The 14,674-nt window shown below is 44.0% G+C and overlaps 1 protein-coding gene across 3 annotated transcripts in view; it reads right to left on the bottom strand.

The window, feature by feature from the left end:
* hipk2 (homeodomain interacting protein kinase 2) overlaps positions 1-12,503 on the bottom strand; it is a 72,454-nt gene extending 59,951 nt beyond the window's left edge. For all 3 annotated transcript variants that reach the window (XM_023281321.3, XM_023281319.3, XM_023281318.3), the window contains exon 1: positions 12,131-12,503. In XM_023281321.3, coding sequence (XP_023137089.1) covers positions 12,131-12,149 — 19 coding nt within the window. In that variant the 5' untranslated portion in view covers positions 12,150-12,503. The remainder of the gene's footprint in view (positions 1-12,130) is intronic.
* Positions 12,504-14,674: the final 2,171 nt, after the last annotated feature.

Raw genomic sequence — 14,674 nt, forward strand, 5'->3', positions numbered from 1 at the left:
GTCGCTGGGTAATGAAATGACCGTCTAGACAAAGCATTATCTTACCCTCCTTCGCTTATGTTTGCGAGCATGTTGCTTGCTGCACCTCCACCCTTCTTCCAAACACCCTACAAACACAGAAGACAAACTAAAGGCGTTCCATCTATGATCTAGCCACCAAATCCCTCCTGTATGGAAGCATCTGCATTTACATCTCATTTCTCCAGGTTTGCTCTAAATTTGTCACCTCTTTGTACATACATCTTTAATTTGAGTGAGGTTACATGCATATAGGAATCACAGCCAACAGATCCACTAGTGGAAAACCTGTTGTAGGGACCGTGACACAGACTCAGGGTTAAATGCAACAGCGAGCACACCGCTGAAGAGGAACATCTTGTCCGTACAGAGCAGTTTAGCCTTGTGTTTGTGCCTCCTGCCTGAGTTCTGTCCTCTGTGGGGGAGCTGGAGCTTGACAGTACATAGTCTCTCTCCCTCTCTCTGGAGGCCACTATTGACCATCCTGTCTGCTTTTTTAGCTCTCTCATCTCTGCTTATTTATAGAATAATGCATCAGACGAGCTTGTGGGGAGATACTGTCATGCAGGCTGCTGCTCCATCAGGCTTTATGCTCTTTTCTGACTACAGTATTTGACCAGTTGGAATTGCCTCCCCATTCCTCTCCGCTCCACACACAAAAGAGGACAAAAATCCATCTAGCATATGGACGGACGAAAAGGCAAATATGAATGCTGTTTCTCAGATATGCTCAGGACTCCGTAGCTCGTAAATCAACAACATGCCTGCTGTAAATGTGACACTCCCTCAACTCTCCCCTCTTCCTGGAAGCAAACAGCCAAAGATACAACGTGTTGTGTTCGCTGTGAGATAACATGTTCAGTCAGCGTTTGTCAAAATGCACATGCATAGATGCAGAAGGAAGAACATGCACAAGTCGTCGCACATGTGAGTGAGCTCAGATAGGAAGAGGTGCATGCATAGCTCTAACATTGTGTGGTTAAAGTTTCAATGCAGCAACAGTCCTATTGCAGAAGCCTGGTTCCCTGGGACAACTGTCAGTAGATAAGGAAGCTGCTATTCACGTTGTAAATGTGGTCATAAAACGGCTGGTGTGAGAAAAACATTAGCCTTGTTTATACTGCCAGGTCAGCCTAACCAGGCACTGAACCAAGGCACAGGGTGGAGGAGCGGAGCGGGAGATGAGGAGGCACATGAGCGGGAGACAGAGGAAGGAGGGAGGCGGGGTGGGTGGCAGAGTGGCTCTCTGCTTGAGCTGGATTTCTTATTAATCAAATCACGAGTGTAGTAAGTGTACAAAGCACAGCACTAAACTTCCTCCCCACTGAGGATGAAAGAAAGAAAGAAAGAAAGAAAGAAAGAAAGACTAGTGGTGGTAATAATGTCTTTGTTGCTGCAGCAGTAAAACACCAAACATGGAACAAAAAAAAAAGAAGAAACTATTTGTTCTGTGCAGACATCTCATGTGTGGCAGCATAAAATGAGAAAGAGGGAGCTGAAACGTGCTCAACCATAAACCATTGGCACCTGTTACCTCAAGGCGTGACTGCACTAGCACTGACATCCACTGTATGCATCAAGCTGTGCTGCTTTGACTACAGTTGCAAACACAGTGCAGGGCCATGCAGGGCCGTGCACCTGATAAGCAACCACTTTCCAGACTCCTTATCATTTACACACAGTAAGAAACACCCCAGTACACAACACTTCCTCTTTATGTCATTACGATCCACAATGACAGCCGGACACAATGTAATATAATGAGCTCAACATATGAGAACTACAGGCGAGAAACAGTCACCCGACATGGAAAACACTGGGGGAGGACGCACATATGAGTGCAATGTGAAGGGGGAAAACATTGTACAATGGCAAATTGATTAGAAAGGAGCCAGAGCGGTATGGATTTTGTTGCGTGCCGCTTGTGTTGCACTGTAATATACAGACTGCATGAGGTTTAAGTGTGAATGTGAATGATGGCCTTGTTTGCTGCTCTCGCAATGCACCTCAACCTGAGGGTTTGAAAAGGATGGCTCTTCAGTAAGAAAAGGACAAAAGAAATAAATGGTGCTGGTGTTCACATGGGGACACACATGCCCATGTGAACACACACAAGGAGACAGGTTCCTGTTCGCTACTTATCAACATTTTAGTCATTATTCAAACTAATGCTCACAGGACAAAAGGCCCTGCAGAGGAGAATGAGGCTTGTGAAGGAACATTTTATAGATGGAGACCTTAATTTTATTTCTAAAGGCTCTGGTCGCACATTATATTCTCACACAAAAATGATCAACTGAGAAAGAAAAGGCAAAAATGCAGGAGTTTTTATTGTGTGTGATCCTTTGTTACTTATGCATGGGTGGCCAAATGAATTGTACAGGTATTTGCTTTGTGAAGTTTCAGAGCTGTATCGACCCCCGACTAATTGATTTCTGTTGTGAAGAGAGCCAAACAGTGGGTAAGAGATGTCAGATGGAGGAACTGGGACAGTGTTTTTGAGGAGATGGCATCATCGCCCCACCCTGCCCCATCCCATGGAACGGTCTACTAAGCATTGGTTTTGGGTGTGCTCTTGAACTCGTGGGTCAGAGTCTGCTGCTGCATTAATGTCGAACAGAGACGGCTGGAAGAAGGCCTGTCCACCAAGGATGTGTACAACACCACATGCAGAATTCAAGCCAGTCGGTCTGTGCTTTCCAGGACTCCACGTGTCTTCACTGATAGACCACTGGTGCTTCTGAGGACTTTCACATCTATCTGGCATCTTAGCTAAGCAGTGACAAGCAGCATCAAACCTACTACGCCACAACACACATTCACACGCCCAGGGGGATTAATTCGATGCCCCACCCATTGGAAACCCAGAGATGAACCCTGATAAGGAACCAGTTCAACCTGGCCCGACGCCTGGGGACCAACCACTCACAGGCAGGGATATCACTTCCTTTATTTCCAAAACACAGCTGCATTCAAACAAGAAACTGTAAAAAATAAAAGAAGCTGTTGGGGAATGGTTTGGACGTATCTTATTGTTCTGCTACCATGCTCTAGCTGCTGCTCTCGGTGGAAAGTTGTGACACACACACCAGCAGTGCGTCTGATAATGGTAAGTGCTGATGCCGGGGCATGAAATCCACTTTTTACTGGCTCAAAGATGACAGACAGGGGAAGAAACAGGCGACTTCTATCCATATTACATCAGCACTCTTTATAACCTCCACATGTGCTTGGATTCTGCTCTTCTTCCCCGCTCCTTTAGTGTACTATCTTACCTTTCAAACACAAACTGGGGACGGTGCACAACCTTCTCCAGGCAACATCAGTGTGTGATATTTCAATGGGGTGTGTGAATCTGGGGCTCGGGGCCTATTAAGTCTACAGATCAGACTTATTTAGGCTACATACCTTTTTTTCCTCCCTTTACGATGCCTCAACATGTACTCCTGCCTTCATACTTCAGGTGACTCATCAATATGCATGCTTAATAAAGTGTTTTAATCTCTTAATCTCTCTTCATCTTCTTCTTTTGAAAACTTCTCTCCTACTGTAGCGTCTCTTATTCTAGCCTGTCTTCTCTTTGACAAAGTGAGGCCCCAGCACGCAATATATTCAAACAGCTTTTAAAAGATTACAGCACACACACACACATACACAAACATGTGCTCCCATACCAATTTAGCAAAGGCATATGTGTCCTTAATCCAACTGACAGTGTGTCGTAAACATGGCTGTTGAGTCCTTCTGGCCACAGAGTTGAGGTAATAAATATGGCTAGCCAACTCAGCCCTCTACGTCTGATTCAGCGTGAAAATCGGGGCTTTAGCTCATTATATTTAGTGTCCTCAGAGTCACAAATAGCAGCCAAAACCAGGCAGGAAATGGCTATTCTGACCATCAGCTTAACAACCGCATACCGACTGTGTGTTTGCATATGGGAAGTACATATTTAAATTGGGCTGCATGAATGGTAAACACCTTCAAAAGGAGGATGTGAGTTGAGTTGTACAATTATACACAACTTTGTTTAGTACATTTTATAAAACACGATGCATGCGCTGTAAGAATTTGCAGAGTTTCTGGGATCTGAGATGTTTCCAGACTCTCAATTTAAGTGATAACTGAGAGAGATTTTAGCAGATGGAAAAGAGGAGCTGTGGGAAGTTAGTAAATAATGATTCATTATACTGGAAGATGCTTTACTGTGAGCAAAGATAGAAATGCGTGCGGTGAGAGGTGGTTTCATCCAGAAATGTTTGAAGGAACTGAATGAGGTTACAGAGAGGGATGAAACTTAAAGATGTCTTGAAGTTTAACGCATGTCGTCTGCGTCTCTCTGTGGCCCGGCCCGGACTGTTCTGGAGCAGTGAAGGAAATAGAACAGGTCCCTCATAGCTAAAGGTCAACTTTTGGCCTTTTTCTGGGCCAGCTTCTCTAAAATTGCTGGAGGCGTGCAAACAAGTTGCAGTGTGTTAGCAGCTGCTGGGCTCTATCAGGGGAGCCGAGGAGACAGACGCCTCACTGGACACGACACTGATCCCAGATGTCAGGAGGAGGCAGGTTAAATGAGACAAAGGGTGAGATCTACGACCCCCAACAGCACTACCGCCACCTCCCACAGTGGAAATCCCTCCCTCTCCTCACCCTCACCCGCCCAAACTCACCACCACCTCCACCCTCCCTCCCCTCTGACCTCTGACAGTGCCGCTGAGGGTTCCCGGGCCCCCAGAAGATGCTATTCATCTCTCGACCCCCAGCTCCTCTACCTCCCCTCCTTCCATCCCTGCCTCACTCTTCGGAGCTCTGTCAGTCTCCATCTCGGTGCCATTCTCCCTCTCCATCTCTGTCTCTCAGACTGAATGCAGGGGTCAGTTCAAAAGGCTGCCAGGCAGAGCTGCTGGCTGCCCATAATGCGCCTGAGGCTTTGAAGTGAAGAGAGGATCTAAGAGGTGTGCAGCCTGTTTTTTGGGGGTTTTTTTATGCTGTGGCGCACTTAGATCTAGCAACATAAACAAGAACAGAATTCTGTTTAATCATGTTTACCATGAAGCCATGCTCAAATTTTTTTTAATAATAAACCGAGTGCAAATGAGAAGCATAGAAGCAGAGATTTACAGAGATAAATGTGTCTGATAAATGTTTCTGTTGTGTGAACTCAGAAGTTGGTTCAAGCTTAGCAAACAGTGCTTGTTTCTACTATAAATCTACTAAAATAAAATAAGATGGCTTGAAAGGCACTTTGTTACATCTAATAGGAACAGCAAAGATAGAACCATTTCTTCAAACCTAAAAATGTCCTAAATATTCCAATTTTTCAATAAAAAAGGCTCAAACTGCCATGAAACAGCCATAATCATTCACTCACTGTTGCAACTGAGTGTCTTCAGAGATGTTCACTCAGCGGCATTGCAGCAATGGAGAAATATTTCTTACAGTTGGGACATTCAGCTTTTTCTCATGTCAGGGCTGGAGTGTTATTAGAGGAGCCACTGGAATGTCTAATTGAATCAATGAGTTTTTAACATCTCTCCCTCTCTACATTATCCCTTAAAAGCTCATAAAAGCTTGGTTTCCAGGCATCAGCAGTAACGAAGGGATCATTTTCTCTACATACGTGAATACTAAACAGATGCAGAGACTATTTTACTTCATTGCATGACTAAAACTTTAAATCTCTGAAAGATCTCTATCACCACATTTCGTCATTTCACCTCTTGCTTCCTTTGATGTGGAACTTGTTAGTTTACCGTCTACTGAAAACGATTTTCCTCGGAGAATACGGGGATCCTGAGAGAATCCCAGATCTGAACAAAATTAGGAAGAAAAGAAATGACTTGAGAGCGAGGTGTGACTATCTATAACAATGACCGTCACATTTCATTTCCACTTCGGGTTAACGTGACGATGTGTCATCACCACCGCTTTCATGGTAACACAGAAATGAGAAACACACAGCATGTAGGCTGGAGAAAAAAGAGATTATAATGATTGAATAAGAAGATGATAAGTGGAGAATGACTGTATGTGAGAGAAAATATGAGAGTGGAGGGAAAGGAAAAGGCTAAAGCTGCTCATTTCCATGCCTGTTGACTCTTTTGACTACCCCAGTCCTTGTCTATTGCTGTCTCCTTTTCTCTGTTCTGTGCCTTTTGCCTCCTGGCTCTGGACAGAAATGGGCTTGAGCACTCGTCTGAGCTTTGAAGTCCTTTGGTTATCAGCCAAGCGTAGCGCTGTACCTGCAGCCATCTGTGAAGGGGCCGCCAGCAGCCGCCCATCGCTCCACTTCCCTTCCATGACTGAGAGGGGCCGGAGCCAGGAGTGGTGATGGGGCTGGCAGCAGCACTTAGTCCATGTTGGCCGGCCACACATGGTAGAGCCCATAGCCTGTTTCTGTGTCAAAGAATACGGGCGCAATACCCCTTAAAATTCCCAACCTCAGTGCCCTAATCTTACTGTGTAATTCACTACCTCTATGTTCATTTTAATATCTGTCTGTAAACACTCCACCCCTCTCCCTCTCTGTCCTCACCCACCCACCATGCAAGCCTGTTTCCCTGGGAAGAGGAGCAAAAAAATGTGGAGGTTATGAAAGGCTTGATTAAAAACCGCAAACCATTTTTCACTCCGTGCTTCATGTAATATGAAGAGACGGTTAGGATCTTTTGTTTAAATGAAGTGGCTGCCAGCGTGGTGGTTGTCCTCAGCATCCAGCTGTAGCGCCGTGCATCATCTGTTGTCTTTGTTCAACTTTTTCTTTTTGCTTTTTTTCTCTCCGTTGCATCATTTTTGACGTGTCGAGTTGAAAGGCCAGCGATAAATACAGCCAGCCCTGTCCTGGCAGCGCTCATCCATATTGTCAAATGGACTGGTATGAGGAGACATTACCACAAACAATAGGATTAAGACCTGGGACACTGTGTACCAAAAACAAGCCGGTGCTTTGGTTTTGGGGGGTTACTGACGGGATGAGGCAATACGACAAGCCAGGGGGGACTTCACAAGGCGGGAAGCTGAAGGATGGGGGAGTCTGGGTGGGGATGGGGGTGGGAGGGGGGTCATGATTAGGGAGAACAAAAAAGCTACAGTAGCCAGACCTCTTCTCAAACCAGCCTCCAATTACACACACAGACACACATACATGGGGGCTTCCAATCTGGCCATCAGGCTGTTGCTGAAGTGTCACATGGGCACCATGTGTGCTGGCCAATGGCCTCTCGGCTTATCAACAAACAGAGCAGGATGGAAGGACAGATAAGAGATAGATGTGGGGGTGGGGCAGGGAAACGCAGGGTGGGAACTGGCAGGGGTCATTGGTGGATGATGAGAGATTGCAAAGAGAGCATGCAATAAATGGTATGTGAGAAAAATGCAGATCATTGTCATGCTACACTGTGCAATATCATCCACACACACACACACACACACACACACACACACACACACACATATATATATATAATGAGTCGACACCCTCGGCATATAAAGTGTTCTTTATGCTCTAGGAATCCCTTTGTAATTACTGCTTAACAGGCCCAAGTTAACAAAAGGCCTTATTCACTCAGTGCTGTGTTGAGAAGTAGTAAAATGTGAACCTTTGTTTGAACCGTGGCTTTCATAGCAGATCAAAGCAATGGATGTGTCATAAGGTACAGAGAGTCTCAGCATAGAGCCTTTTAACAGGTACAGATTAGTGCTTACTACATTACTTGTAGCAATGTGAGGTTATTTAAATCTGATCTCTTGTTTTTTTGCAAGTTGATCCTACAGTACAAGGAGGTGAAGATTTTTTCGGTGATACAGCGTTCCTCTGAGCTACAAAATAAAGTCTGAAGTGATTTACAAAACCAAACTGTGCATTTCAAACCATGCAAACACTACGGATTGTGTGTCTTCAAAGTGTTACCTCGAGCAATCACGCCAATACAGTGCAGTGAGAGCAAGTTTTTCAATCCAGATACGCCCTTTCTGTGACTTAAATTTCTCCAGAAATCCAACTAAAGCAGACAAAGATGCCAGTTACACCAGTTTCCTCCCTAACAGAGCCTGGAGTCGTTACACTGCTAGTCAGAGCCAGAGGCAGCTGTTCCAAACAAGCTGACACCATACACAATGTGAAACAAAAGTGCAGGGGGGGAAAGGGCCTTCACACATGCATGACAACCAACACGGAAATGCCTTGTGTAAGCAGTCGACAGGGCCGACGCTCCATCCCAGCCAATCTCCCTCTTCCCCTTTGATAAAAAACTAACTAATGTCAGCAACTGATGTGGTCTCCCCCCTCCGTTCAAGGACCTCAGAGCTTTCAGAGTTGTTTCTGAGAGACGTCTGAAGCATATGGCATAAGCACTAAAACAGGAGGCTTACTGACTGAGGAGAAAATGAGAATTGCAAAGTTCCCTTGCATCTCAATTAAATTTCCTCCATGCGCAGAAAAAAAAAGAAGGGAGAGAGCCAGAAGAATGATGTGCTGGAGTACTGGAGGCAGTTCTTCTCCGGAGAAATTTGCTGAAAAAGAGTATATGAAAATTTGAGCCTGTTGAAATAGCCAGAAGTATTGGGCTCATATTGAAGGCTGGGCCTCCTGTGTCAGACTGGCCTCTGCTAACCTGTCATTTCAGTTCTGCCTCACCCGCCCGACTCCCCCCTTCACCTCCCTCCACGCACACACTCATCTGTTTAAAAAAAAAAAACCTCAGATCACACCTGTGAACTATTTCAGCACATCAGAGAGCTCACAGATTCCCCTGTCTTCATATAAAAACTCACATTCTACCTCCCTCCAAAGCCCCAGCTTCTTCTAGTAAATGCTTCAACAAATCAATAGCACAAAGAATCCCCCGAACACTGGATTTCAACTCTCTTTTCAGATAGGAAGCTTTGAATAATGCAAAAGCGATACTTGTAAAGACAGCTTATCCATTTTCATAACCCTTTCTGAGCAAAACCCTCTCCCAAACAAGTCATAAGGTGATGAATCAGGTCAACAAAAAGATCAAAATGGCCACTGAGTGAAAGTGAAAAGCGAGATATAAACATTCGCAGTGGTACCTACAAGGATTTGCGGTGATGGCTGCTCTTTTCTGTTTAACCATCAGCCCATCTCCCACCAACTGTTTAGTTATCCTCCCTTCCCGAGCCCGTCTCTTTCTTCACAGTGGACAGTGAAGAGCTAAACACAGCACCCAGCCTGTCATAACAATCAGGAAGATAGACCCTCTTCGCCCCCCCGACTCTGCCATGGGGGTGTGGCCCTGCCGTGGCCCCCAAAGGCCCCCAGGGCTCTTCCTGCAATTCTAATCAAAGTTTAAAAAGCTGCAACCTTGGAGTCTAAGCCTAGGTCGTGGTGTGCGAGGAAGATATCAATCAAGCAGCTCCAAACAAGCATGAGGGGAAAAGGGAGGGAGACTGGGAGAGGGGAGGGCAGTTTTCTGAGAAAGTCTTGCTCTTTCTGTCCTTCTGCCTCTTTCTCTCTGTCCTCAGAGGGCCAACTCCCCCCTCAGAGAGGGCAGGGTGCATTTCCCATAACCAGAAAACCACAAGGTAATTCAAAGTCGCATTAACACATAATGGCTGCGCGGACAGATAAAACATTAATCTGCCCTGTGATGCTGCAGCTCCTGTCACTGCCGCCATCATCATCAGCTTCTGAGTCATAACGCTGTCCATTTTTTTCCAGGCGGGAATAAATGAATCCACTCTGAAATAGCGCCAGTTGACCTGCGAGAGGCAAATGAAGTTGCCTCCCTGCCTGGTCGCCCAGTTCTGCAGCTGTCTAATCCTCTCGCAGGCCTGCCCAACAAAACGGGCCACTTGTGTAGGGGAGTCACATGCAGACAGATAGAGACATATGCACATCCACACATAAGCACACCGTAAAAGCCATATCACACCAGGCAAGAGGGCAGACGAGCAGCAGGAAGGCAGGGGTTTGGCTGTGTCTGAATATTAGCTTTTCCACAGCTGGGGGGTGAGGGGGCTGCTGGACCTGCTCCGTTCATCAGACATCCATCAAGGTGTCAGTTTGGGTTATGAGACCAGGCTCCCAGGGTGATCACACCACTAGCCTTCCTGCCAGCAGGTCTGCCTGATGGCCTTCTCTCTGGGCCAAGAAGGACTGAAGGCAAACATTGAGAAAAAAAGGCAGAACTGAGAGGAAAAGAACACAAATTGATACAATCACAATGCGTGCTATCGGTTTCATGAGCATTCCTTAAAAATCCCTGCCTCCTTCAAACAGACGACCACTAATAAATGATTAGAAATATGAACTCAAGATGTCCGGCACGCAAAAACAAATGTGTTTTCCCTCAACAAGCTCAACTTTAAACAATCCGAGGAAGTAGTTAATCATATAGATTTAAGTTATTAGCTGCCCCGTAGCCAAGGGTGAGTAATTACCATAATAGCCGGCCCTATTCTACGTGAAGGGCCCCCCGAACCTATTTTCCACCGGAGACTTTGGCCATTTCCATGACTGCTCTACATAACAGTTCTCTCCAACACTGAGGAGGACAGGCAAGGTAATTAATTCCCCCTGCTGCCTCTTTCTCTTCCCTTCTCCTCCTCTCTGTGGTGAAGGGAAAAGCCAGGGAATGTAATTTACACTAATTACCTTTTGCATAGGAGTCTCATTTCAACTTTCTTTTTCATGTTGAAGCGCCAGAGTCTTAGGCTATGCCTCTAAGCTTCAACACCCCTAATGAAAAATCACTACAATATTCCTACAGGGACATAACAGCTATTAAGGAAGAGTTTGCAGGAACCTTATTGCACCTCGTATCTTATATAGCAGCCTATCATACAAGCTAAATATCCCGGTTAGGACTCACGTTTTCTAGTGATATTTCTGCGATGTCACTTTAAAATGTGTTAAAGCATTACTTTCCAGTAGTTTTTCTTCTTTTTTTTTTCTTAATGATTTGAGCACAAAGCAGGGATTCCCTTTAATGCCAGCAGAGGGACTATAGAGTAGAAGAAGATATTAAAACATGCTCCAAAATAAATATGAGAAACGTCAAGGGTTATCATTTGCTACTATTCAATTTGCATGTGATCAGCATGTGTGGGCCTTCCTCTGTTCTCTCTACAAACACTGTACAAACAGCTTCTCTGTCCTTATTGAATGTGTGAGGAGCATCTCTCCAGGCTACAGTACTTCTGAATAATACATAACTGAATGGAATCACAATGTAAACTAAAATTTGCAGGACATTTTATTGCACTGTCACGCCTCCTTTAATGCATTCTTCTCTTTTTTTATCCTACTGTTTAACCTTTTGGGGATTATTTGTGTAGTTGCAGCTGGACCAGACCTCGATCATGCAAGGATCCTAATGGACCGATTGCATTGTTTTACATTTCTATCCCACCTTAAAACGACACTGCAAGGAGCAAACAGTGCGTATGGGTGTGCATGACTCTCTTAGAATGATAAATTAAATGGAAAAAACCTTGTATGGCAGCAAATAATTTAGAGAAGCATGCGGGGTAGCAGTCTCTCGATTGGATTAGTCACAGCCACAATGCTGCAGCGATAGCGAATATGCTGAATTTAAGCTTGCCTCTCGTTTCCGCAAGACAAATACACACATGAACCGATGCACCGATGCACAAAGTCACATAGTTGCTGAATTGATGTGGAATAATTGGAGATAAGAGGGGATGAATGCGAGGCGAGACATGGGACCGATCGGGCTCCGACCTTCTTTCATTCCCTCTCCTCTCGTCAGGCACAGCAACAATCTCCAACATGAGGACAAAACACAACATTTCCAGGTGACGGGACGCGGTAGGCTCGTCTTTGACCTTATTCTGGAGCCTTATCAGGGCTATTTTAACGGGCACAGCTTCAATCTGCCGCTGATATTCTCTAACTGTGGCCAAAAGCGCTATTACGCACAAAGCTGCCGGAGAATCTGACGAGCCTCACTTGTGGTTAAGTTTAGGAGATATAATGTTAATATATGAGGGTCTTTAGAGAAGGAGGAGAGGCTGCAACGCATCTCTTCCCCTCCGTATGAGCCGCAATTCAATTGTATCACATTGATTCAGTACACAGCCGCACACGGAGGAGGAGGAAAAAAACATAGCAAACGTTCCCAAAGCACCTTACCTTCGTATACAGGGGCCATCGGTGCAAGGATTTCTGTTATTCATGGCAAAAAATAAAGCGAGATTTCTGTTCAAAACTCAATAAAAATCTGCCATCTTGGAACACTGATGAGAGGGTCGCCGCGGTCTCCTGCATTACTGGCCCAGTTCATTAGTGAGGAAAATGCTCATAATTCATATCCAGGCGTTTTTCAAACAGTACGGTCCGATCCGAGCGGAGGGAAGCGAACAGAGGAGGAGGCTGTGCGGCTCCAATCCCGCCCGACGTGCGTTTCTCTGGGCTCGGATGATGAGCCACGATGACAGGTTTACTTCAGCTATTGTGCGACATGTCTGTGGAGTGAGGAGTCTCTGCAAAAGTTGCAGTGGTCAGAGCGCAGCGAGTTTGGTGTACAGTGAGAGAGTCGAGCGACGAGCGAGTCGATGGAGGCGGCGGCGGGGATGCAGCGCTCTCTGGGCTCCACAACACACACTGGAGGACTGGAAAAGGAAAATAACCGAGTTTATGACCACACTGTGTAAAACAAGCGTTCACATTAATGTCTGGAAGCCTAAAAAGAGAGAAAAAAAATCTACCTTTATATACATGGGCTTTTATTCTTTATCAAATCAAGTCATCTTTACTTCTAGCACATTTAAACCAGCAAGGTGATTTTTAATAGATAAATTGACCTGATGTTACAAATGTCAGACAAGAAGTTTAAATGTACAATATTTCTTATCATTATTTTATGTAAATATTTAAAAATATATATTTTAAGACCCCACAGTGCATTTGTTATATGCATTTACCTGGTTAAGTTAAAAAAAAAATACAAACTACTAAATATTAGAATTGAGATTTTACAATTTATTTGCCATATACATCTACCTGACTAATTTCAATTATTTAGGTTAAGACCCTAAAATATTAATTATTCTTTAAATTTACCTGACTAATTTAAAAATTAAACTTTAAACTATACAATATATTTATTATATTGTTTTCCTGAATAATTTAAATATCAACAATATGAATCTGCATATAAACTGACCTGACTGATTTACATTATTAATGTTAATAACCTGCACAATAGTTATTATATAAATTTAGAGGAGTAATTTCAATTTTAAGGTTAAGATCTCACAGTAGGTTGATTTTATAAATGTGCATGATTGGTTTAAATATTAAAATTATTCCTTTATAAACAAAATATATATTTATTACATTCATTTATTTCAAATATTATGCCTGAGATAATTAATGACATCTTTAAAACACAGACAGCTGTATGTGCTTTCAATGAGAAGAAAAGTAAATGAGCTGGAACATTTTTAAGAGGAAATGAAATGTTAAAAAAGAAAAATAATAATATTGTTCAGAAAAATAACATTAAAATATATTTTAAAAATCTCAGATAAATCTATGATGCCATTGCAGTTCTGTTAATTCCACTAAGTAATGAGAGACAATTATTGTTTGAGTCATTGAGTTAATTATATTCCTTTTATCAGGCTCTCTTTTTTTATTCTGGAGGAAATATTGCAGTGCTACAAGTTACTGTTTGTATTTGTTTTGCTGATTTTTATCCATTTATTTTTAACACTGAGATGATTTAAAATACAAAACAATGCAGTCTGAGGACCAGAACAGCTGTTTTGTGACACAGAGATGAACATGCTGTCTAATAACCAATGGACGAAGCTTCTAGTGATTCTAAATATGCTAATTAACTCTATGTGATGTAATTATTGGGACATGATGTGACTCCAGGCTCTGCTGCTCCGTCTCAAACAGCTGTTGACATTACTCACAGGCGTGCAAAGTGCATCTGGGTTGGACGGCTCTGTGTGCGATTGGTCAGGCCTGCGTGGAGCCGAAGCGCTCCTACAGTATGACGACATGAGATTTGCACAGAATGAACTGGAATCGGATTACATAGGCTCACACAAATGTGAGTAATCTGTCATTTACCAGCGATCCTGCACTCGCAGCAATATGCGCACCAACCTCTAAATTAAACAGGTCGATTCAGACATGTGGGCGGTTGTTAACATACTAGTGCGCAGAGTTCAGCAATTTCAACCCTGCAGCCTTTGACAAAGTCATTCACTGCTCAGATAATGAATTAAAGAACAATATGGAGATGTAGGATAATGCATCAAGTAGAACAACATACAGGCTATGTAAGTGAATTTCATCAAAGGTTTCCATTGTCTCAGTGAAAACTAATCAGTGATGAGCTGTGCATGTCCTAAACCATACAGCTTTGCACAGAGTTATGCAATTACTCATTCAGTTTAAGTATGTCACACAGCCTGCAGCCTGCACGCACGCACGCACGCACGCACGCACGCACGCACGCACGCACGCACACACACACACACACACACACACACATCATATGGAGCTGACCACTGCATGTGTATGCAGTGATGTAACTGCAGGATATAGGCGTGAAATTAGGTCTGAGAGGCCCAGGGGGTGTGCAACATATTTGTTTAGCATTTAAGCACCAAGCAGTGCAATTCTCCCATCAGCAGTGCATTGTTTATTCATGCAACT

Source organism: Amphiprion ocellaris, chromosome 3, assembly GCF_022539595.1.
Source record: "Amphiprion ocellaris isolate individual 3 ecotype Okinawa chromosome 3, ASM2253959v1, whole genome shotgun sequence".
In the NCBI taxonomy this organism is placed as follows: Eukaryota; Metazoa; Chordata; class Actinopteri; family Pomacentridae; genus Amphiprion; species Amphiprion ocellaris.